Below are 25,217 nucleotides of genomic sequence, written 5' to 3'. Positions count from 1 at the left end.
ATTGTAACATGTTGGACATGAACATCTCTGTGAAAAATACTTTGACATATTTTACTTGCCAAATGCTTCAACTGCATATAGCATGTAGTACTGATCTGGATCTGTAAATCCCGATAGTTCACATTTCTGATGCCCTCTTTGTAAAATTTATTTTTGCATTACATTAGTTTACCTCTTTCAGAAACAGCTATTTAATAAGAAGCACAGGTTTCTAGAGAACTTTGAAGAAGAATGTAGCCTATGTAATAGATAAAATAAGTGCACAAAATTTCAAATTCTTGGCACTTAAGTGAATATATCTATTTCTCCAGTTGTATGACAGCAAAGTGGGCAGAGAATTCGGCCTATATTCTGAAAGATGAAATTGCATTATTATTATTTTTCTGTGCTGCTTTGTAAGCTAACTTATTTCCTATAGCAGCTCATTTTTAAAATCACCTCTCTTCATCCAAAACCATATTGGATAATAGTCACTCTGTATAATATAGGAAATACTGGTATAATAATAAGTACTATTTCTTATCAGAAACCAGTGTGTTTTCTTACAAAGATATCTTCTTTATTTATGTCACTGTTTGGGTTATTCTGTTTTGTTAACAAATGTGAACTTATTGTTTTAAGATTATGGATATAGTTTCTGAAATTAATGAAATGAAAAAATTTCCTTTAAAGTATTGTGTGAAAATTCAGAAATAAATTCTCTAAGAGATAATTTAAGTGTTATATCTGTTACTATGTCCTTGATTCGGTAAAACTCATGGGATTATGATCATGGTGTTACAAAGCATGGAAATTGTAGGGCTTTCTGTCAATATTTCAAGAACTTATCATCAACAGTATTAAACTTTCCCTCATTTCGTCAATTTAAAAATTAAAAATAAGTCAGCTTTTAGAAATCATTGAGGATTCGTTTAATTGAGGATAGAAGCACTTTCTTATTCTGTATTTTTCTATATCCTGTCTTTGCACCTTCCTCTGTGAAATGACAGCTGAATATTTTTACAGACAGTCAATCCCCTTCGATAGTCCTGTGTTTTTCTTCGTCTCTCTGAAAGCCCAGATGTCTGCAGGCTCGCTCCAATGGATCAGTCTTGATGGGCTGCAAGTGATACAGTAGTACATAAGCATTTTATTTAGTTACAGAAGGGTTTATTATTTACTAGTAGGTAGTAACGGAAAGCTTCTGTAGGTTAATATAAAACTGTCAGTTCAGCTGGCTTCATTTATGCTTTCTTGTGCTTTTTTTCAGCTCAGCTTTTCTTGCCCTTTTTCTAATGATTATATCTATGTACTAGGGTTGTAACAGCAATCTTTTTCTTCAGCACAGAAATTTGTGCTTGTCTGGTCTTAAGAATGCTACAAGTGTCACAGTGTATGGAGTGGTATGATCTGGTTAAAGGTGCTTTCCACAGACATTAAGAGAGACATACGAATCTTGTGAGGTTCACCATATATTATAATTCTTAGCTGATGCTCTGTCATGTTGTATGTCTTTGTAAACTCCTTTCTTGTGTTCTATAAAAAAAGCCTTCCAGATCAAGATATAGGTACAGTGATAGAATCTGGAGGAGTAGTTTATGTTTGGAATAGCTAAGCTATTTTATTTAATAATACCTGTTAGTGCTGACTTACTCGCTGCATTAAATTGCTTCTCCTCTGCACAAACTTTGTCTTATTTCATACCATCTTATACACACTAAGTTTGGCCTGCCTGGTATTTAGAGAAATGGCAGACTAATAGGTGGTGTAGGATTCCTTATTAAAATGTGATTACTTAATACTTCTCTCCTTGAATGAGGATTACAGTGCCACAAAGTCATGTTCTTTTTGAGACTGGAAGTAAGATTAGAGAGGAATGGTTTCTCATTCTTCTTTATAAAACTAAGGAGACTTTAACAATCAGTGGTCTGTGGAATTATGACTTCTTTACCATCTATTTACATTTCACTTGCAGTTCCAAATAAAATAATATTATTAAATTTATTCTAAGAATTATTGTTTTTGTGAAACCTGTCAGAACAATCTGCATGCCTAGTCTGTGAAATGAATGCTTCTGTGGAAGACATCACGTCAAGCCTATAGAAATCCTTACACATCTGCCCACAAAGTAGACACCTTATGGCAAGGAACATGAATTGTCAAATGGTGGTACTACTAAAAAGGGAAAAGAAAACTGATAGGTCAATAGAAGTATTGCTTGCAAGACTATCAACTCAGCCATATCTCAGTGAAGAACTGCATCTAGATTTAGGTGCTACAGCCCTTCATTAAAAATATTTACTAACCGTAAAGATTCAAGAGGAGTGACCATGATGAAAAGTGTAAAAATAATGTCTGAGAAAATAATTGAATCATTTTGATTGTTTAGTCTAGAAAAGAGAAGGTTGGTTGGGACACACAGCAAGTGTCATCAAGAGCATGCAGCTGCCACAAAGAAAAATTATGAAAAGTTTTCTAAAAGTGAGGGTAACAAAGGAATGCAGAACAATTTTGGCTAGGGAAAGTGTGTTTCTGTATTGGGAGATCTTTAAGAAAATTTGTTTAGAATGATACACATGTAGTTGATAAGGTCTTTTAGTGCAGAAATGTTTTGGATGACATTTTGAGTGTCATTCCAACATCATGATTCTGTAACTCAATAAAAAGGCATAAAGTCCACTTTCTGACCATTGTGTGTAGGACTATGGATGGAAACAGCTGGCTATCCTTTTTTTTCCAGAGTGGAAGTGCTTTCATGATTTCCAAACTCTTTGCTTTTGTGACTGCCAGAAAATGGCTTACACTAGTTACTAGAGGCTATCATCCTGAACTCTGGTTATTAAAAAATAGTGTATTCTAACAAGTATGTGGGGAAAAAAAAGGAAGGGAAGTTAAGAACCTTTCCTCAGCAATGGTAATATAACTTCTTAAAGGACTGTATAGAGGGTGATTGTATTTATGTTTAGGCATATATTAACTTATTTTGATATTACTTATTTTGATATTATTTTGTATTACTTGATAGTAATACAATGTAAAAATAATATAGTTTAAATTAAAGTCAGATGTACCCTTCTAGTACTCTTATATATTCTTGAAATTTGTTATGGTGATGCCTATTTGGGCTTAGCAGCTCTGAAAAGTATTTGGCTCCTCATGCTTCTTTGATCATGCACTCCTTTGGAAAATTTAGCTGCTTTGGAAGAACCTCTTCTTTTTTTTTTTTCAAACTCAACATCGTCTCAAATATTTCAGGAAACACTTTATCTGCTCTGCATATGTGAAATCTTGTAAAGCAAAGTAGATCATGATAAAAAATGATAAAAATAAATATTCTTGAATTTTAGGCGTTATGTCTTTGGAGTAGAATTTGCCTTTTCTGAATGGCAAGAATTTACTTTCTAGATTAATATATTAGCTATGCCCCAATATGAGAGCAAAATAGTGTGTAATATATTTAAGAATTAATAAATGTAATTATTTTCTCATAAGAATGCTTTTGAAGTGTAGGACTAAGCATCATGATCTTATACAAGGTAATACAATGCAGTGAGGTTTTGGATATGATATCTATGAAATTGAAAAGAGACTATTGCTTGCATCCTGCCTTTCCCAGAGGTGGATAAATAGTGTATATGAGGAGTGGGATTTATTTCCTAGGATAGTTTTGAAGTGGTTGAATTTGCAGCAAGCAAAGTTGTGAGAGGAAAATTAAGAAGTTCATTAGTGCTTGAATTTGAATCACACAAATTTCTCTCTGTTTTTGGCTGGTTCAGTTGCCTTAATATAAATACATGAGTTACTGATATGATGCAGCTTGGCAACATGCATTAGATCTAAAAGTATTTATGCCATGTAAGGTGGTGTGATTTTTAGTTAAGCTTTTTTCAAATGTGCATAGTTCATCCCATTTTAAAAATTGCTTAGAAGTTACAGCGTCCTGGAAATCAAGAAGAAAAAGGGCTGTATCCACCAGGATATCTTAGTACATAACTTAAATTTCCATACTGATTCTATTGGACATTTAGAGTTTAAATGCCTTTTGTTTGTGACTCCTATTTTAAAATTCTGTTTTTAAGATATCAGTTGTAGCATTCTCAACATATGATTTCTGCACCTGTTGTATTATCCACCAACACTCACACTAAAGCATTTGTCTGGGAATGTATAATTTATTTAAAAAAAAAAAAAAAATTAAGTTATATTTGTGAAATTGTAGGTGGACTTAACTAGAAAGTTTTAGGTCACAAAAGTGTTCAACTGTAAGTAAATTCAGTACAGTACCATTAAGGTCCATAGATGTTGATGAAAACAGAAAATAATTAGCATATAAAAACTCTAACCTATTTTTCTGAAGAAAAAACTCAACCACAACAATAAACAGAAAAATAAACCTAAACCCAACTAAAAAAACTCAACGCAAACCAAAAACAAACAAAAAAAGCAACCCCAACCTCATAATGTAATTTTGAAATAACTCATCTTGCAATTTGAATATAATTTGAAAGATCTAACATCTTTCCCAAACTCTGAAAGTCAAGTCTTCTATAGCTGTTTTCATGCCAGATGAAGGACTGAAGTTTTACATGCAAACAATTTTGTTTTCGTTCATTCTTAACATTTCTTGGCTGTACACATCCATGCAAATTTTTAAGCTGATAGGCAGATGTAATTGTTTTCAAGCCATAGGCTCTCCATTTCATCTTAAATTTGCAGAACCAAAATCTGTTCTTGTAGTACCAAATAGAAGAAAAGCAGAATTAGGACATTTATTTTGGAATGAAATAAAAACCACGATCTATTATGTATTAAGCTATGATACCCTGTAAGCCTGAAAAAAAGGTAATTTACAAAACAACATTCCTTTGCTGTGATTTATTCCATACGCATTCTGTAGCTCCATTGCTGGACTTACACATATTTCAAAGTTGCACTGATTTTTCCAATATATTTGAGCACTCATTAATAACTTGTCCTCAAAAACTCAAGTATTTTCTATACTTTTTCAAGAAACAGGATAGTTGGATGTTTGTGATGCCACTCTGTCTTCATCTTACAGGAAAAAAAAAAAGAGTAAATGTCAAGTAATTTGTGTCAGGTGTATGCTCCAAATGAAAGTCCATCAATCATTTTTGGCCCTTTAGTGCAATGATTATCATTTCAAAGACGCAGGAGGACATTAAAGATAATGGCTTTTCTGTTGTCTATTATCTCTAACAGACTTCACATAATTATTAACATGTGTTCTCATTTAAGAAGAGTGTCAATATTTTGAGTGAATTGCATTTTTTTAACTGAAAGGGATATGTCTGTCAGCAAGTTTTTTGTCCATCTAACAAAATGAGGAATTACAATTAATGAATTTTGTGTTTCTGCAAAAAGGACAGATATTGCAGAAAATGTTGGAAGCTTTGCAGGGTTGAAACACAATGACTGTCTTCAGCTGTCTGCATTAGATAATAAACAGTGTTCAAACTTGAGTAGTAGTAAAATACTAGTGCATGCTCTTCCGAGGCACTCTCGCTTTCTTTTTATTTTTTGTGCATGTGGCATTTCTTTGTTTGCCACAAAGCTCAGCAGTCTTGTAGGATAGGGAAAGTATCCATAATGGGTAAATATCTACTTTGTGGCTTTGTTCTGTTTTTACAGTTTTGATAGGCATAAAGATACTGAAATAAGTTTCTTACTAGCCCATTTCTTACCTGCCGTTTTATGCTGAGAAATTGCTATTTGCTTGTCCTGTGGCAAAAGGCTAAAAAAGGGGGCTTTTTTCATCCAGTTGAATTACAAATAGAATTACATGTCTCCTAAAATATTTTAAAATATTTTTTAAAATAAAAAGCTACGATTCATCCATGTTAAATAAAAACCAGTTAAACTTGGCTCTCCTTTGAGTTGGAATAGAAGAGATAAAGTCTAGTCTTACACTTCTGCAATTTGATCAGTAATTCTTGGGGTATTTATGTAGAAAGGCTGGAAGGCTGTACTTACTTGCATCTTCCCCTGTTTGAACGGGGTTTCAGCAGACTACGTATGGGTCCAGGCTGTTGACTTCACCATAAAAATTAATGAGTGGGAATGGAGGGAAACACTGTGATATGCAGGACAGCTTTTTAGCTTATGGTTTCTCTCAATAAATTTAAATATTATGGAAAGAATCCATGCACCAGCAGGAGGAAGGATTTAGCTTTTAATCACTAAAGTAAACTGAATCTGTTCAGATTTCAGCACCAGTAAGTGTCCTGGACAGAATGTAGACAGTACAGTTAGACAAAACAGTGAAGTCTGTCTTATAATATTTAATGAAATACATTTCTGGCTGCCTTAGAGAAACACCTTTTAATGGGAATGACATAATAATTTATGGATATATTCAAGCTTCATTATGTCTCCACTTTTAAATTAGATGATAAATATTTGGAAGATGTAGTAGGAACACTTGTGTACAGCAAATCAGCTAACTTAATAACATTAAAAAATAGTTGGGGAAAACCACATAGAGCAAATAGTGTTATGGATCAGTGAATTAAATGAATTAGCACCAGCAGTCACAGTTTTGTCACCGAGCCAGAAGATGCTGCATCCATTACCACGTTCCATTCACAGTCTGGAGGAGCAGCAGGCAGCTGGCGAAGCCTGCCAGCTGGCACTGCAGCAGCCACTGGCGTCAGCTGGATATTAGCTGCTTACCTGTCACTGCCAGCTACGAGCGAGTCCCAATATGCTGAGAGGCGATCAGTGATTTCTCTTTTAAAAGCATAGACTAAATAGTTCAATGCAGTCTTTACAAACTTACATTTTATTTGCCTTATGGTTTTTATGACCTGGAAAAGTGCTGATTTTTTTGTGTCTCCGTTCCATTTGGAATTCACACAAATATTTAATTCCCTGTTACTGACCTCCCCAGAATTTGGAGAAAAACACTACCTCTGAAAATACGTTCTCTGTTTTACTACTGATAATATATTTTTGTTGCAAAATCTTTCAAGTTACACATTGGTTCTAAAAATCTATGACAAAAGTCCTAAGTAATTCTTAGCGTTATAACTGTGGCTTTAGAGTAGTTTTATGCCAAATTTAAGCTATTCTGTTGTCTTATTGCTCCATTTTTGCTCTCTAATGAATACAATATTAGCCTTCAGTTACAGATTTCAGTTGGTTGAAGCTATTTCAGGTAGTCTGAGTTTAGTCTGATGCCTGGTAATTGTGACCATGTGTACCTTTGTCTAAAATGCATGTGAACGTACAGTTAGTTGGCCATTTTAAAACATGAATCACTGTTTTAGCTTTTAAAATTATAAAGGGTCTTCTTTAAAATTTTTTTTCACCAGTCTTTTAAGGAGGAAATCTTGCTTAGCAATGTGAGCTAGTTTGATCTTATCTGGCAAATACATTAGCACTTAAAAATACTTTAATAGAATTGTTTCAAATGTCATATTGCCTGCAATGGCTATAGTCTGGAAAGGTTTTGCCTCAAACTAGGCATGTCTAATGGGGTTTATGACAATCTATGAATTTGCCCCTGAACAAGGTCAATGTGGAGGTCAGTGAATGCTATACAAATTGCATACTACTCAAGCCTGTAATTATCCCTGTAAGAAGCTAATGTGCTGCAGAGTTCAGCAAATTCATGTAAAGCTTCAGAAATGACCGTGATAAACTGAGCAGTTACTTATATTTGCCCTAAAGAATCAGTCAACAGGATGTGATGCTTATAACATATTCATTTATGCTAACTTGTAGCCAAATAATCTTGTCTGCTTGTGTACTCAGAAGATAAAGAGACTTTCCATTTAAAAAAAAACCACATTTAAATAGTATTGCTTTCTTAATATCCAGCACTCATGTTCTACTTATAAGCTGAATAAACCTCTCAGGATAGATTTTCTTTCCAATTTTGGCAGAAAATACGCAACTTTAACGTAACTTTAACTGAGTTCCTACAACAGGAACGTAAAATATCTGTAAGATCTTTGTTGAAGGCAGCATGTATTCCAACCTGTTCATGCATTGTCCAATTTCAGTACTCTATCAATAAGAAGTAACTTGGCATTTTCAGGTGAAAATGTCACTATGATTGATAATTTTCCTGTATTTTTCAACTGCAAATCGACTTTAATATAGGTGAATGACTAAGTAGCTGCACAGTTAAATATTCCTAAATCCCATAAAACACAGGTAAGAAATATTTGTATAAGTTAGTTTAAATTTTGTCAGTTAACTGTCTGTAATGTGAGCAACTATAAGAATACTACAGGGATAAGGGATAACAATTACTTAATTTTTTTAATATTACTAAATAGCCAAATATTAGTGTCACTCAACTATTAAAATTAAATTTTGATATATATAGATTAAATATTGTTCAGATACTAGAAATATAAATTCAGGGGAGACTTAGCTATTCATTTTAATTTTGCATATGGGTTAATATTTTTAATGGTATTCATTCGTCAACACTATGAAGTAAGCCAACTGCTTGGATCTGAACATTTCTTATTTTGAAGAACTTATGTCTGTATTGCATTTTGTGATATGTTATTGTCATATCTTCCTTATGATATAAATCAAAATCACAAATACCAAGAGTGGAAGCATTGTGAGAAGTTTAGCTTTGACATTTCTAACATTTGAGCTACACTTCCAAAATTCTGATGGTTTCATTTTCTTTACTTTATTTATGGACTGATGCTCATTAGTATCCAGTATCACTAATTTCAACCAGCCAAACTATCTTCCTCAGGGTTTACCTCCCTTGTTTTTCTTCTCCTCCCTGCACCCAACACCTGAAAAGATTACAATCTGAATGTCAGTACATTATATTGACAAGTCTCTGTTACACGAAATATGAACAAAATCCTTAAATTCTTGTAAAGTGTCAAGGTTGTGGAAGAAGCCCTTAGTGTTCCAGAAACAGTATTCAGACATTTCTCCAATTCTTTTTGGTCAGGAATTTATCCTTTGTCAAAAAGATAGACTTAAATGTGTTCACACTGAAATATAAACTAGAAGACAAACTAAGGAACTTGTGATGTCCTAAATAGTTCTGCACTGATCACATTAAGGAGAAGGAGAAAAAACTATATTCCAAAACAGATATTTGATGTGCCTTTTTTTCCTTCTTAATAGCATCCTACAAGTAAGAGGTGATGTTCTATACTAGACCTGGTGAGATTTCAAGTTTACATTTATCAGCCATTTGTTAAGATGCAGAGCATAGAGATAAGTTGAAGGTCTTACTACCACATTTACTTAATAAAAAGTTTTGATCTTTGGAGAGACATTGAATTCAATTTACAAATTAGCTTCTGTCATTAATGAGAGTGAATCCTTTGTAGAGAGTTTATTTGATCTCAGATCATTTTGCATCATCTTTCTAGATTATCAAATTGTTGGATGGAAAACGGTCTCAAACTGTAGGAATTTTAATATCCAGTTTGCATCTGGAGATGAAGGATATTCAACAAGGTAAGTGTTTCTCACACTTAATGTATCATATTTGCATGGGTATTTTCTTGTAGCCTGCTTCAGAGAATTTATTTTACATTTCAGAACGTGCTTTGAAGATATTCCTCTTTAAGAATCAGAAGAACCATTCTTCCAGTATATTCCAGTATATGTAAAAATGTCACCTAAATAATCAAAATTGAATTTAGGTACAACTCCTTCTGTACTGTTTCAGTTCACATATAATTTTCAGTACAGTGTTTTCTCAAAACCATTTAATATTCCTCCCCTACAGTTCCTTCCTTTTTCTTAAGCAAGTCCTCCACTGACAAAAATTAAACGGACAGCTTGTACATAAATCTTTTGGACTTCAAACACGTAGTCGGTATTTTTTGAAAGTTTAAATTTTGTTTCATTAGCAGAATAAAAAACATATCCCAGACTGATGCAGCTACCATATAACAACCAGAAAGTTGCTTACTAGATGGCATTTTTCAAAGTGTAGGGCTACTCAGTGTATAAATTCCGTTACTGGTAGGAATTATCTGAGTTTGCCAGTACAACTGTAGAGAAATACAAATTTTTCAGAACCCTGGAGTAATTCAGATTCTGCTTATGTTCTGGATTTAAAAAGATATTGTTTAAGGATATTGTTTATTTCTTTTTCACATTAAAAAAAGGAAAATATTTGCCATTTAAAACAACTGCTAGAAGAATTCAAGTTGATGTCTCCTTTTTGCTATTGTTTTCCCTCCATCACATGCAAATACTGGGTAGGGTGTTGAGATGCTGCTGGCATTGATCATTATTAATTTCAGAAGAGCCTTTGAGCATCTAGCACTTTAGAAGCACAAGGGCTTACAGATGTCTCTGGGGATGGAGGGAAACAACAAAAAGAAGGAATAACTTTGTGCCTGCCAGTATTGTGTGAAAGGTATCAGAACAAGATGGAAAAACCTGCTATTACTAAAGGTCTGAGTAATTTGCTGGGAGGAATTACAGCAGCATGGGATAGGATAGCAGCTGTATTATAAAAACTGTATAGTATCCTTAAGTATCTTCAGAGATGTTTCCATGACTATTTTTTTTTTGTACCACGATTTTCTCCTAAAAGAGAATTTTTCTCTCTGTCTCTCTCTCCCTCTCACTATCTGTCATTTGCTGTGCTTCTGTGGCTTTTGAAGTCCTCTGGCTAATATATACCCAATTTAAGAGAAAAATGTGATTCAAATGTTTGGGTATGTGTACACCACCATTTTAGCTTGAATCAGCAGTGCACTTTTGAATCAAATCTACCAGTTGTCCCCTTTGCTGTGGTTGCATTGCAGAGCAATGCAGAGCAGTATCAGAGTGCACAAACATTAAATTAAATGAGATTTGCTGTATGAACACACCAGCAGTATCCACCTATAGCAGGCTTTAAATTTCACGGGATCAGAAAAGAGATAATTACGACTCTCTGAAATGTGTATAGCATGAACACTAGATCCTCAGTACCAGCTGTTGCTGTCTACAAATCCGTTTCTAAAGACTAGACTACTTGCAGTTGTAGACACAGCTAATGTAGTCCAAGTTCAATGAAAATTAGAGTGTTAGTAGAAGAGAGACACCAAAACAAGTGCTGTCACTGAAGGAAAGTTTATAACTCATCGCCATCTCTGTTCTGAGGTAGCAAATGACTGGCCTGTCACCACATGTGTTGCTCAAGCCAGCAATAGGATATGCTGCCATTTGCTTGTGGAAACAGCTAGGGGATAGATACAAATGGGATATGGGAATACTGTTAGTGGAACTTTTTTAAAAAAATATATTACAAAGCAGGATGAGTGACTCTAATCAATAACTGTGTGCAGAGACTATCTAGGAAAAAAAACTAACAAAACAAACAAAACCAACAACAACAAAACACACACAAAATCCAGTTCATCAGACTCAGGGAATACACCTTTTCTGTAGACAGGATGCTTTAAAGACCAGTATAGTCAGTATATGGGATAAAAAAGTTCGTAATAAGCTAAGTAGCTCTTTACAACACTTAAACAAAAAAGTGTATGATCGTTGGCTGATAAATGTAAAAGTTCTTTTTTTTCTTTTTTTTTTTTTACAAAGTGAAGCTACAAGGATCTACCTCTAAGAAACATGAAAATTAAGCAGTCATTCTTTTTTTTCAAGCCATTTCCATTGCACAATTCAGTATGTGAATGACAGGGAAGAGAAATGTTCACAGTCCTTGGGGGCATGCAACAGAGAATGAAGAAATTTGAAGCAAAAGAAAGGAAAAAAAAAAAAAAAGAATGTCTATATTTATTTCAAATTTTTCTGACCATGTCTGTTGAAAAGCCACGTACAAATGATTTTATTGTCTATGTATAGTGTACTGGTTACTCTACCTTAATTAGTCATTGCAGAAATACAGACATAGAAAAACTGTCCTCAGATGAGCTGCCCTATGCATACAGGTGCATGCAAAATTGTAGAGACAACAAGAGTAATCACAGGAAAAATGACATCCTTTTGTAAAATAGTGTCAGTTTTTTTTGTATCGATAAGATTATCCTCTCAAATTCAGTCATTTCACAGCGTATCTGTAGATAGCTCAGCAGTGCAAAAGAAGCGAGTGACCATCTCTGGCACCCAGATATTTTAATTTGCATGTGATAATGAGCCAGCTGCCGTCCTTCAGAAAGGGAATCTCCCACACATGTTTTTTTGAGAGAGCAAATTTCATCCTTTGCAGAGAAGTCCAAATTCTTGCTGTATCCTACAGTCTAGGGAGAAGACCATGTAAAACTGAATTATTATTTTGGCTATTGTTGGTATTATGTGATGCAGAGGGAAAGTTAATATTGTCACAATGCACCTGTCCCAATACTCAGCTTTTTGATAGATGGGAGAGGAGGAGAAGTCCTAGGTGCTGTTGTGTTCTAAGAATACTTACAAGTTTAGTTGGTGAATCTGGTACCAAAGAAGGTAATATAGTTTCTCATTAGACCACTAATATTCATTTTCTGAGCAGAAGAAGCAGACAGAAAATCTATCTCAGCATGCTGTATAGAACCTGTATTCATATGTAAAAATCAGATAGCAATAATCAAATTGTGCATGGGTTTGAGACTGTTTTTTCTAGGCTGCTTCTCTGCATTTTTTAAAAACCTTTATAAAGAAGAGATGAGGAATAGCAAAGATCAGCTGTTAGGTAAGGAACATGCTTCAGCACTGCACACTTAGAGGAGTAATCTCCATTTCATATCAATGCACTTCTGTCATACTTTTGCTATCATTGTTTGGCTGAAGTACTACAACTTGAGAGACAAACTTGTGGCTCAAGACTACTTTTGTGGCTTTGCTGTTGAAATATTGCAACTCCACAGTGAGGTGTTTCAGTTCTGTTCCTAGTGCGAAATGCTGATTACAACTGTATGCAAAGACCCTCTGTGAGTACTGGTCCCATCTTTTTACAGTGCAATATTCCAGCCACTCAGGCAGTTCCCAATATAGTAGTAGTACACAGCAGTATACTGGAAAACACATAATACTCTTTCCTGTGGCATACATCATATATACTGGCTTCCCATCATCTACTGAGATCTTTATTCAAGAGTAAACTGGAAAAATTGCGGGATGGTCCAGATGAAAAAAGGTTTCAGTTACAGAAAACGGGACATAGATAAAATGTCGATGCCTATGTCCAAAGAGTGGTTCTCTCAAAGCCTTCCTTACCTTCATAAGACCTGCATTTTACCACTAAAGTTGTGGGACACCAGAAGTTCTGCTTCAGTACATTGCTCGAAATAGTTCACTAATACCCCTGACTTCCATCAGGATTAACTAGATGGTCTCACATGCTGGCCTATTTTCCTTGGGACCAAATCTGTAAGATACTGTAGATCACACCAGACGCACGCTTTATAGGTTGTTGCACTCTTTGTAGCAGTAAAGTCCCATAATCCTCCACATGGAACAGCTGCAGTGTTTGCTGATATGTTTGCCAGGGCAAGGGTTGAACACTGCAGCACTGCAACACTGACAGAATTTAACTCTCATGCTTGGCACTGAGACTATTTCTAATGCTAATTTAGTGATTGTGGGGTTTTTGTTTTGGTTTTGATTTGTTTTGTTTTTCCTAGATTTTAAGCAATTAAATATAATGTCTGAGACTCCATTTATTAAATCAGAGTAGCACTGGCCAAACTGTCATGGCATGTATGGAGACCTGGTATGTTTATTGTGCATTTGGAACATTACTGTGTTCACCAGCAATGTAAATTATCTATGCCGATAGCCACACATTAAGCTTTGAAAATATTAGAGGAATGTATTTGATCACACTTAGATGGCATAGATTAGAATGAATTTTGTCAAAAGCCTAGGTCATGCGATCTACTTTTGTAGGTTCACCTTCGTTATTGGTTTTTTGTTGGTTGGTTGTGGGGGTTTTTTGTAGTTTTTGTTTTTGTTTTCTCCTCAGATGTGGAATATATTTTTATTATAGTGTCACAGTAATGATATTCTGTTGGTGAGCAATGGCAAAACTATTGTGCCACTCTGCATCAAAATTTCTTGTCTGGCGTCGTAGGAGGGGACCAACTTTCTAGAAAGAATACAGTTGTGATACTATTTTACAATGTCAGTCAACCAGTTGAAAAGTGTTGATCTTCTCCAACTTTGTGATTTACCCTCCATTGTCAACATATTGGAATAAATAACTGTAAGAGTGTAAACAGCAGATTAATTCACACAGACTGATGATCGGTCCAATAATCATTCTACTTCTATATTATGTTTCTAGTCATCCTGGGATTTCTGTTTGGTCTTCCTCTAATGAAAGGCCACAGAAGTTATATAAATAGATTGCATTGTCATAGCGCAATTTATAGTTTATGGCGCATCTAAACTTTAGAGACCAGTATCATGGTTAAGCAGGCACTTTTCTTAGCATTTGAAAAACTATGTTTTATATGTATAAAGCAAACTATTCCAAAGCACCTCTAATCTGCAGACCTTAGTGTGCTCAGAATTTCTGAATCCCAGTTTGTGTTTTAACCATATCACGCAGAACAAATAGTTTCACAGTTACTTTCTCTGTTATATTTTGGAAATACTTCTGGATAAAAAGAAAACCTTTCCAATGTTTCTCACTTGCACTGTGTCAAAACAGTTTTACTGGGGTTTCAACTAAAATATTTTGCAAGATGGAAGTATAGATTATAAAGGTCTAAAAATTGTTCCAAAATTGTATGACTTTTTGACCCACACATAATATTACATGTATGCATTCTGTATATACTGTATACTAGTCATGAAGTACAGAAATAGCTGCACACTCATCTCAGAAGTTGGGAAACAATTTTCTTTATAAGTTATTTTCTTTGTCCTGGAAAATTCACCACGTAAGATTTAGTGAATCTGTCTGGAACATCCAGCCTGATGTGTGTAGGTTAACATGAATGCCAGAGCCTTTTGATCATTACTTCTTGCAGAAGTTGAGCTTTCTTAGTCTTCTGAACCTACGTGGTGCCCATGGTGCTTCTTTGAAATGTATATTTTTTATTTAAATACTGGAGAAAACCTTTAAATAAGTTTAGAACATATCAATTCTTTGGAAGTAAACCAGCACAATTTGGATATTTTAGGCAGTTTTGCCAAGTAGGGATCTGTATTTAACAATCATTGTCATTTTCTAATTGACTAGATCAGTCAAATTTAATTTAAATTTCCCAGTGACAGGCTTCATGTTCCCATGAAATCAAGCCTTACTCAGCAGAATGTACAACATAAAACAATGAAGTACTCCCAGGTCAAATAAATGTACTTTTGGCAAGCTCTTTTTATTTAAATAACATATTTCTGTTTTATCTTTAGGGAGCAGTTAAGGTGATTTCTTCATATTTCATAGTTTAATTGTCACATAAGGTAGTTTGATACTGCTGAGTATATGTAAGCTCTGTCAGCAGGATTTAAATCCTGATTTAACCAAAGTGTGTTTAGTAGGAGTGAGGCTGTATATCAGAGTCAGCCTTGAGGCTGTTGGTATTTTCGCTGGTTAAGAGGAAAAAAGTGTCTTTTTCATATTTAACCTCTAAGTTCTACAGTTGTATGTAGTCTGCACACAGTATGCTTTAAATTCCCAGCTTTTCTTCATTTTACATGTTTGAAGTGATCAAACAGTATGTGAAAAATCTGTGTGGTAGGGACTCTGATTTTTACAGTTAGATTTGTATTTAGAAAATAAGTCTGTTAAAAACGTTTGGTACAAGTTTATATTTGAAGCAACACTCTTAGTATGTGAAATGTGGTTGGCAAGTATTTTTATGTGTGCCTGTTAGTTTGAATGTATGATGCTGATCTGTTTTTTGTCCTAGCTGACGGTTATTATATCCTAATGGGTGCAACCCTGCACTAATGATCCTTGTGTATATAAATTCTTCTTGTTGTGAGCAGACACCATAGGCCACATAAAAATGTTTGCCTCAATTTCCCTGCAAAAAAGGATCTCAGAAACCAGACTTGGCCAAGTAACAGATTTTTTAAAGGTAGAGGAACCCAATAAAATTACCAGCTTTTCACAGCATGAGTCTACTTCCTTTCGACATATTGTGAGGTGTAGGTGAAATATTCTAACTGAACTGACAGTGTAAGGAAGACAGCTAACTAGAAAGCAAGATAAAAGTAAAAACCACCGATGATGATTGATATTGTAATAGCTATTAATTGTTTTGGAGCCTCTTTTGTAGATTTATGACACTTCACCTATATTACTTACACTGATGTGAGTCTTGATATAATGACATTTAGTGCAGTAGAGTATCACAGTTAAATTCACTGTCTCGGGAAGAGTATTTTCAAAAACTTATCGAGATTTTAATTCACTTCAATAATGTTAATATGCGTATGATTAGAACTGGGTTTTATTTTTCACAGAAAAAATTGAGTAGCTTTTGTTCCTTGCAACTCTACATAAAAAGTGGAATAATTAGTTTCTTTGATCTAGTGTAATGGGGGTTTTTCAGCTTCCCCAATTTGAGTTGTTACACAGCATACTACGAATGTATTTCACATACCGTATTTTAAGAAGAATATGAAGAATAATCTAGGGATTTCTGTGAATCCCTGTGAATCTAGGGATTTCTTTAAGCTTTTCAAAATCAATGCTTCCTTTTTAAAAAATTGGCCCATCTTCATAATTTTACATGTTTCCGTTTTTGTTTTCTGCTCCAAATGTGTATGGCATTAAGTTCAATCAGTTTGAATGAGAAAAGATATAGGGACAAAGATGAAGATATTAAAATACATAAAGATTAAATGTCTGTGTGGGTTTTGTCAGTGCTTCTGAATTGTGGAGTGTGTCTCCGCATGCATTAATATCCTGAGGTATCCAGCTATCATTGAACTGGGTAATATGGCTAGATTTTTCAGCCTGTCTGCATGGACATTGTCAATAAAAGCAGGATAGGTTGTATAGCAAGGAAATAAGAAAATATTTTCCTGGTGCTTTTTCCTTGGGACCAAAAGAGAAAGCAATTCATATTAATGTCTCTTAATGCTGATTATTAGTAGTTCTGTTAAAAATGTGTTCATTTATCAGATTGTACTTTATTAGTTTAATCTCAAAAATTTTTTGCTTTATCGTGTCACTACAAAAAAATGCTGATTTGTTAGAACTGATGTTGAGTACAGAAACACAAATTAAAAAATATAGCATTAAAATCCAGTTTGTGATTTTGGAGCCTTTTTTTCTGACAAACTTCTGACTGAAAATTCCAGTTAGATGTACAAATCTTGATATTCTTATTAAAGTGTTCTCTTTTTTTTCAAACTGCTTTCTCTCATTCTAATAATTCTGTACCTAACAAATAAACTATTAGTTACATGTTTTTCATTTCTAGCATGGGTTCAAATTACCTCCAATAAGTTGGTTTTTTATTGATAACTCTTAACAAACAATATTCTCCTTGTAAACAGTTTTTGAAATATTCTAAAATAGGATGAAAGTGAAATCACAATGGCAAGTTTTGAGCTAAATATGAGTATTCTGAAATCCTAACAATTAAATATATTGGACCATGAAACCAATTTTCCAACAGATTTTCCAGTCTCTTAGGTTCTTTTGAAATTTCGTTAGATAATACACAGGATAATGCAACTCATGGAACCCTCTTGCAAGAGCCAGCAGATGATCTCATAGATTCAATCCCTAATGATTTTTCTTTAAACAAAACTTGGCTGTTTAGACTTTAGATTTGATTACACTCTTGAGCTTTATAAAAAATCTTTCCAGTTGGACAAAAATGGAGAGATCACCTTTTTTCACTGATAATTGTCTTCTTCCATAGAACTCTTTACTTCTAACCAAGTTGTAATGTCAACAGATGGAATCATAATTGACAGGCAAAATTTTAAAGCATTCTAAATGTCATTGGACCTTTTAATAAAATTAATTAGCCTGCCACAGGGAAAATTTACTAGCCTGCTGGTTAATTTCACAATGTAAAATCATGGGGTAGGTGGAAGAGCAGGCGAAAGCTTATTACTTTTAAATAATTATTTAAAGATGTGTGCCTTTTAAACATGGATTGCAAATGCAGCAAGAGCTTTTAAAATTTTCTAAATTCACAAGTAGTCGGGTTACCTTTGAAGAAATATAATACAGTTGAAATGAAAAGTTATCAGGTACTAGCTAATGATGAATCCCTGGTTATGTGGAAAACTAGTAGACGCCTTAAGCTTGATTTTTGGGGGATTAATATTCCCAGTAACATTTAAACATAAGTCAGGAATTCAGAAGTTGTGTCCAGTCCCATTATACATCTTAATGAAATGGTGGTTTCAGAAAAACAAGACATCCAAAGTTATTTCTATTCCATTGTGCATGTCTTAGCTTACTGAAATTTAACATTAGAGAGCACTAGAAAGCACCATGAACTAATCCTATTTAGTTTGTAATGGGATTTGCAAATCTTGGAAACACCTAATACCATATATTCCATACATGGTAGTATTTGGAACTAAGACAAGAAACATTTTGAGACTTCATTTTTGGTCATGAGGCATAATTTATCATTGAAGAGTATACTTTAAGTGTCTCTGTGTGGTGTTTAAAAGGATTTATCTGGAAATTGTCATGTTGGTAGTTTTCTAGTGGATAAAGCTAACTCAGACATGAGCTGCTCTATGAAGGTACCTTACAAATCGGTAGCATGCAAATTTCCAACTTATGGTTCTTGCAAATTTGTCTATGATCTGTCTACTTCCCAAGATTGCTAGTTTCAAGACAAGCAGATCTCCCTGTTCTCATTTCTCCCTGATCTCCCATGCACACAGGGAGACATAAATACTTTAACTCTCAATTGCTTCCTACCCAGCCTTCTAAGCTATCATGCCATCTGTGCTGTTCATTGTCTGGTATCAATTGTTCTCATGTTCTCATGCCTGGCCAGCTACTCAATCAGCTGAGTACCTGACAGGTCATATCTTTGACTGCTGAGTATACTGGAGAGGAAAAGTAGAACTCCATTCTCCTGAGACAGAGCTATAGTACATTCTTGTGTGAGTACTGTGACTTGAAGTCAGAACAAAAATAAAATGCTGAAAATAATAAAAGACTAACTGGATACAAACACATTCTTTAGCTAGGTCAGATCTTTTAAGTACATTTCTTAAGAAACAGAATTGAACTCTTAAGTGTGTTTTCTAGCATCTAATTTGTGATTGTATTCTATACAGCTATACTGTGTGTTGATGACTCTGTAGTAGATCTGGAAACACTGGAAGCCCTATATGAAAATGTAAGTAAGCCAGAGTAAAGCTGTGGTTAATCACGGTAGTATTTTAGACACAGAATAAGCAAAGTTTTATGTTGTCGTTTTAGACTAGAGAATTTATATAGAAAAATTCTCTAGGGAATTTAACAATAATAAAGGAGGTAACATTTTTTAAAGCCCATTGACATGCTTATTTCCTTTCTGGCTTAGTTCTGAAATGTCAGAAATTTGAAACAGTAGAGCGCCTTTGGAATCAGGTAAAAATTTCTCAAAAGGTTTAACACCTAGCAGTGTTCTCTCCTGAATTGTCTTGAAAAATACTGTCCTTACTTAAGGCCTATTTTATGCTAACATGCTGATTTTTTTCTCATTCAAGATGTAAGTGGCTAAACCAGTTAAATCTGGCTGGTGCATTGCTATCCTTATCCAAGTTGCTCTGTAGACTAAGTCTATAGCATTCACGAACTGTGTGACACTGAAGTTGCATGAATGAATACATTTACCCTTGACTGTAGAGATATTGAAGGTACTTTTCTGACCTAAACTGTGTGAAGCATCCTACAGCAATATTTGCGGTGCTGTGCTCTACAAGGATGCTCTGCTTTGTAGTAAATGGCACTGCAAGGCACAAAAGGAATTGGTCATTGATGTTTATGCCTCACTCTTTTGGTTAATCTAAATGTTTCCCAATAACAAATATGATTGTGACATGCAGACAAACAGGTAAATTAGTAATTAATTAATTTTTATTAATTACTTTGTATTAATTCACTCAGAGAGCACAAAAGGATGAACTGGAGAAAATCAAGCAATATTATCAGACTTCAAAAGAGGAGGAACTGAAGCTTCTGGATAAACCAGAACAGTAAGATTTTTTTTTAATTGTTGGCAGTATTTTATCGTTATATTGTATAGTCTTTGCTGATATTTTAGAAGGGATCTTGATACATAATTTTTGGTAGCTAATTTTTAACTTTTTTGTGTATTTCAAGGCATGATGTAAACTTTGCCTTTATCAGGCAACTTTTTTCAGACATGACAGATTTTACTACATCAACTTGAACCACCAGAACTGATAAAATATGTAGCCTTCAATCAATAAAAATTTATGTTCACATTCTCACCTTTATAAAAGGCTTATTCTTCCCTTAAAGCTTTTAGAGCTGAATTTGTGTGACATAAAGCAGGGCCAGACTGATTTTGGTTGTTAATTCTTTGAAAGAGCTATACAAACAGAGGGTTTTGGTGAGTCCTGTGACAAAGACACAATATGCATTCTGGTTGCGCTGATTGAAAACGTACAAGGCTGATTCCAGAGTACATTTCCTGCGACTATTATGGACAGTGACAGGTGTTAGGGTGAAAAACTTCTAAAGTCTTGCTCCTTCTATTCTAATAAACTGTAGAACAATGTGAAAATGACAAGAATCCATGAACAGAATGGTAATCCTGAATTTTATTTTAGTGTATACACTTTATTTCAGATTTTGGCCTACAGTTGTGTTTATCTTCTGCTACTTTTCCCTTTGTACTTCCATCCTCTTCTGATTACAGTGCAATTTCCTGCCCTGAGGCCTCTTTGCCATCTTGCTTCCTTTTCCCTCTTGTCTGTTTCTGTATTTTCTGCTGTCTTTGGCATAGAAAGTGTAGGGGGAGGAAGAACTGAAACCACAGAGATAGTACACATTTGGTTGATGTCAGAAGTAGTATATTTTCGTACCTTTTTTCCCATTAAAATGCTAGTGGTACAGAACAGATTTTTTTTTTTTTTCTCTTTTTGCTAACACAAGGCAGCTAAACTCATTTCTGACTGTCCACTAGGGACTAGGTTATTGTTGGGAGACGAGTAGCTATTGTTTTTGAGTCAGACTTAAGAAGACAAATCTGTAAAGTGTATATACTTGTTCTTGCATCCCATATCCATGGCTTTATTGCATTGGCTTGGGGCATAAGAGTACACTAGTTGATGTTTTCCAGAACTTGAGTCTTGGGCAATCTGTTTGCTGTATGTCCAAGTGAAGTAAATATTAATATATTTTGTGTTGTGGAGAATTACAAATCTAGAGCTCTACAAGATTTGTAAAGGTTGTCTGTTTTTATAAAGTATAGTGGAGAGAAGTTGATCTTAATTAAACACAAAGTCAGATTTATGCTATTGTTGTTCCATAATTAACAGTAAAAACCAGTAAATTAAACAGTTAATCCTTCAGAGTAAAATAGTAGTGTCAAAGACAAAAGGTACGTTTTATCAATTATTACTCTTTGTTTTCAATCTGCAAGTCTTAATTGTCCCATTTTTATCCTATTATTAAACTAGATAGGGTAAGGAAACTAGCTTTCTAATATACTGCCTCAAAGGGGAACTTGCTGATGATGCACTCATGTAAATTTTACTGGACCTTCAAATTAATGCCCTGTCTGAAAATGCAGTAGATCAGTTGCTGCTGGCTTTGTCATCTCAGTCAACCCCTAAGTCAACCTAAATGAAGAACTGCATATTTTTTGGGACTGTGCTATATATATTAACTCCACAGAAGCTTAAAGATAGAAAAGAGATAAATTTGTATGTGTGATTAAAAATATTTGTTACAAGGCATCAGCCTCATGTATTGTCTTTAATGAGGAGCCATGAAGATGATTAAGGTAGTGGAACATCTTCCTTATGAGGGAAGGCTGAGGGAGCTGGGTCTCTTTAGCTTGGAGGAGACTGAGGGGTGACCTTATTAATGCATATAAATATGTAAATGGTGAGTGTCACAAGGATGGAGCCAGGGTCTTCTTGGTGACAACCAATGATAGGACAAGGGGCAATGGGTACAAACAGGAACACAGGAGGTTCCACTTAAATATGAGAAAAAAACTTCTTCACAGTGAGGGTGACAGAACACTGGAAAACGCTGCCCAGGGAGGTTGTGGAGTCTCCTTCTCTGGAGACATTCAAAACCCGTCTGGACACCTTCCTGTGTAACCTCATCTAGGTGTTCCCGCTCCTGTAGGGGGATTGGACTAGATGATCTTTCAAGGTCCCTTCCAGTCACTAACATTCTGTGATTCTGTGATCTGCAGATTAAACCATTTATGGAATAGTGGCAAATACTAGCAATAGGCATTCATGTAATGAAACCACTAACATGAATTCACTGAAGTCTGAAGGAAACAGTTGCCATTTTTGAATGCTTGGATTACCAGACAAATAGAAAGCTTTGGTGGTATCACTGATGCTCTGCTGCACGTGTGATTTTGATTTGTTTCACTGGCATGTTAAATTTGCTGTTGTTGGCACAAACTGTAAGTATGACAGCAACATGACAATACCCCCTTAAAATGTGCTTCACAAAAATAGTTGTTAAAATGCTAATATTCATTAACACGATAAGGATTTATAAGTACATTGGCCGCAATTTGTGGATTTGCCAGCAGGATACAGACACTTTAGCTGGTTTCCAAGACCCTTTTAGTTGTAATGAAATCTCTGTGAAGTCCTCTCTACTGTGAAAGACATACTAATGAAGGAAATAGTAGCAAATGTGATACTGAGCTTTCCTGGTTTTCATGTAGTTTGAATTCAGGAAGTGGTGAGCTATAGATAATTGCTGTCCAAGTAATGCCATTTGTTTTGCTCTAAAGACTAGTTTCATTTGACTTTTAAAATCCTGCTGGCTTACTTACAAGCTTAGGTGTAGATACAACTTTTTTTTAACAAAAATATTTCTAAATTTTATATTCTTCAAATGTGGTTAAATGTGAGTTGATAAATTGTTTGCCTTGATAGAATCAGCCTTGTCAATCATCTTCTGGAAGAATGTTCTGTTACACTAACAACATGGCTATATGCCTGGCTTGAAAGTACTTTCAAGTCCTTTACTAGAAGATTCTGGTAGGATAAATGAGTTCTCAGGTAAATGCTTTTTTATTTACAGTTTCTGCAGGAGAGGAGCATAATGGACCTCACAGAGATGAACAGCAAATTGTCTGCTTAATTTAGGCCATAAGAAGTGTATCAATGAGAAATTGCCCAAAAAGTTATGTCACAGTCACATCATCATTACTTTAAGTCAAAATCATACTTTTCTCAGACTAAAAATGCAAAAATGACTGAACTAAGAAAATTCCTTTCTCTTCAGAAGTTTTGTCCACCTGAATTGGTGGTTGATCTCTGATAACCACAGATTCATGCCATGACTCTGTGGTTAGTAACTATATTTGTAGTCACTAAGATTTCTTTTTGTGACAGATTTCAATTATAAGTGTTCTGTCTGCATATTTAGGTTCAATACTTGGAATTCCAAAATGTGGGGACATTTTCTTTCTTTGCTGATGCTCTTTTAACTCTCAGCAGAATTATGTTGTATTCTGATGACCAGCAGTGTAGGAGATTGTTCCCTTTTCAAGGGAAGGCAAGAATATGTGTCATTTGACTTCTTAGATTTAAGCTTTTACAATATATGTGTGTTAGAACTTCAGTGAAGCAGTTTGGATTTTTCTTTCTTTTGTTTCTCTCACACGAAGTACAAAGTATCCTCTGTTTTTTTTTTTCCTGGCAATACCATTCATTCCCAATAGGAAGCATTTTTATTAATACCAGCTTGGCATTTCTTTTTTTTCCCACTGCTTAAGTGTAAGAGCCAAGCCAGGCCTCCCCAGTCCTTCTCGCACAATAGACTTTTTTCATCAGGCAAGAAAGAAAAAGACAGAAAGAAATTATATTCCAATTAAAACCTAGTATTTCACACCAAGCACAGGTGGATTTTGCTGATTTTTAGACAGTCTCTATGTATTCAGCAAAGTATTGCACGAATGAGGAATTTGTAAAGCATATTTGAAAATACTGATATTATTTATTATGAAAAATAAAAAATTTGGAGAAATTATATGTATTATCTTAAATAATTAAAATAAATTTAACAGGAATTCAAGTTAATAATGGTTCACAACATTTCTGTAATTCAGTGAGATAGAAAAATCTTCATGGCATCACTTTAACGGGCATCTAAGGATAGCTGTAGACAGGAGATTAGAATAATGTTTCTCAATTGATATTGGAGCAAAAGACAGCTTGTTTCTGGATTTCAGGAAAACACATGTATCTCTGAAATTCTAGACTCAAAACCTACAAAGCAAGTTATGCAAACCCTGTTATTATAAGAAATGCTGAATATTCTTGTATTATTTAGCCAAGCTCTTACATTTTAAATTGAAGAGAAAAGGGAAGAATTACTCATGCCTTTGAGATGCTTTCATTTTGTGATATGTGAACTGGAGCTGTTGAGTGTGCTTCTATTTATTTTTATTTACCAGAGAGTTAAAGGAAGAATACTGGAATAGGGTCATAAGCAAAGTGTATATATGAGGACAGATATAGAGTTAGTACTTTGCATAACAGTGACTGAAGAGAGATATAGTCTGCAAGTATTTTAGAACTAAATACTAAAATATTTTTCTTTTCTTTTCTTTTCTTTTCTTTTCTTTTCTTTTCTTTTCTTTTCTTTTCTTTTCTTTTCTTTTCTTTTCTTTTCTTTTCTTTTCTTTTCTTTTCTTTTCTTTTCTTTTCTTTTCTTTTCTTTTCTTTTCTTTTCTTTTCTTTTCTTTTCTTTTCTTTTCTTTTCTTTCCTTTCCTTTCCTTTCCTTTCCTTTCCTTTCCTTTCCTTTCCTTTCCTTTCCTTTCCTTTCCTTTCCTTTCCTTTCCTTTCCTTTCCTTTCCTTTCCTTTCCTTTCCTTTCCTTTCCTTTCCTGCCCTGCCCTGCCCTGCCCTGCCCTGCCCTGCCCTTTTCCCTGCCCTTTTCCCTTCCCTTTTCCCTTCCCTTTTCCCTTTTCCTTTTCCCTTTTCCTTTTTCTTTTTTCTTCTTTTTCTTTTTTCTTTCTTTTCTTCCTTTTCTTTTCCTTTTCTTTTCCTCTTTTTCCTCTCCTCTCCTCTCCTCTCCTCTCCTCTCCTCTCCTCTCCTCTCCTCTCCTCTCCTCTCCTCTCCTCTCCTCTCCTCTCCTCTCCTCTCCTCTCCTCTCCTCTCCTCTCCTCTCCTCTCCTCTCCTCTC

The 25,217-nt window shown here is 34.6% G+C and overlaps 1 protein-coding gene across 2 annotated transcripts in view; it reads left to right on the top strand.

The window, feature by feature from the left end:
• Nucleotides 1-25,217, top strand: part of FMN1 (formin 1) — a 146,109-nt gene that overhangs the window by 54,901 nt on the left and 65,991 nt on the right. For both annotated transcript variants that reach the window (XM_005502448.3, XM_065064211.1), the window contains 3 exons: nt 9,360-9,447; nt 19,150-19,211; nt 19,964-20,052. In XM_005502448.3, the coding sequence (XP_005502505.2) occupies nt 9,360-9,447; nt 19,150-19,211; nt 19,964-20,052 (239 nt within the window). The remainder of the gene's footprint in view (nt 1-9,359; nt 9,448-19,149; nt 19,212-19,963; nt 20,053-25,217) is intronic.

This window comes from Columba livia, chromosome 5 (genome assembly GCF_036013475.1).
Source record: "Columba livia isolate bColLiv1 breed racing homer chromosome 5, bColLiv1.pat.W.v2, whole genome shotgun sequence".
Taxonomy (NCBI): Eukaryota; Metazoa; Chordata; class Aves; order Columbiformes; family Columbidae; genus Columba; species Columba livia.
Note: the sequence above shows the minus strand (reverse complement) of the source record. Positions and strands in the feature narration are given on the sequence as shown.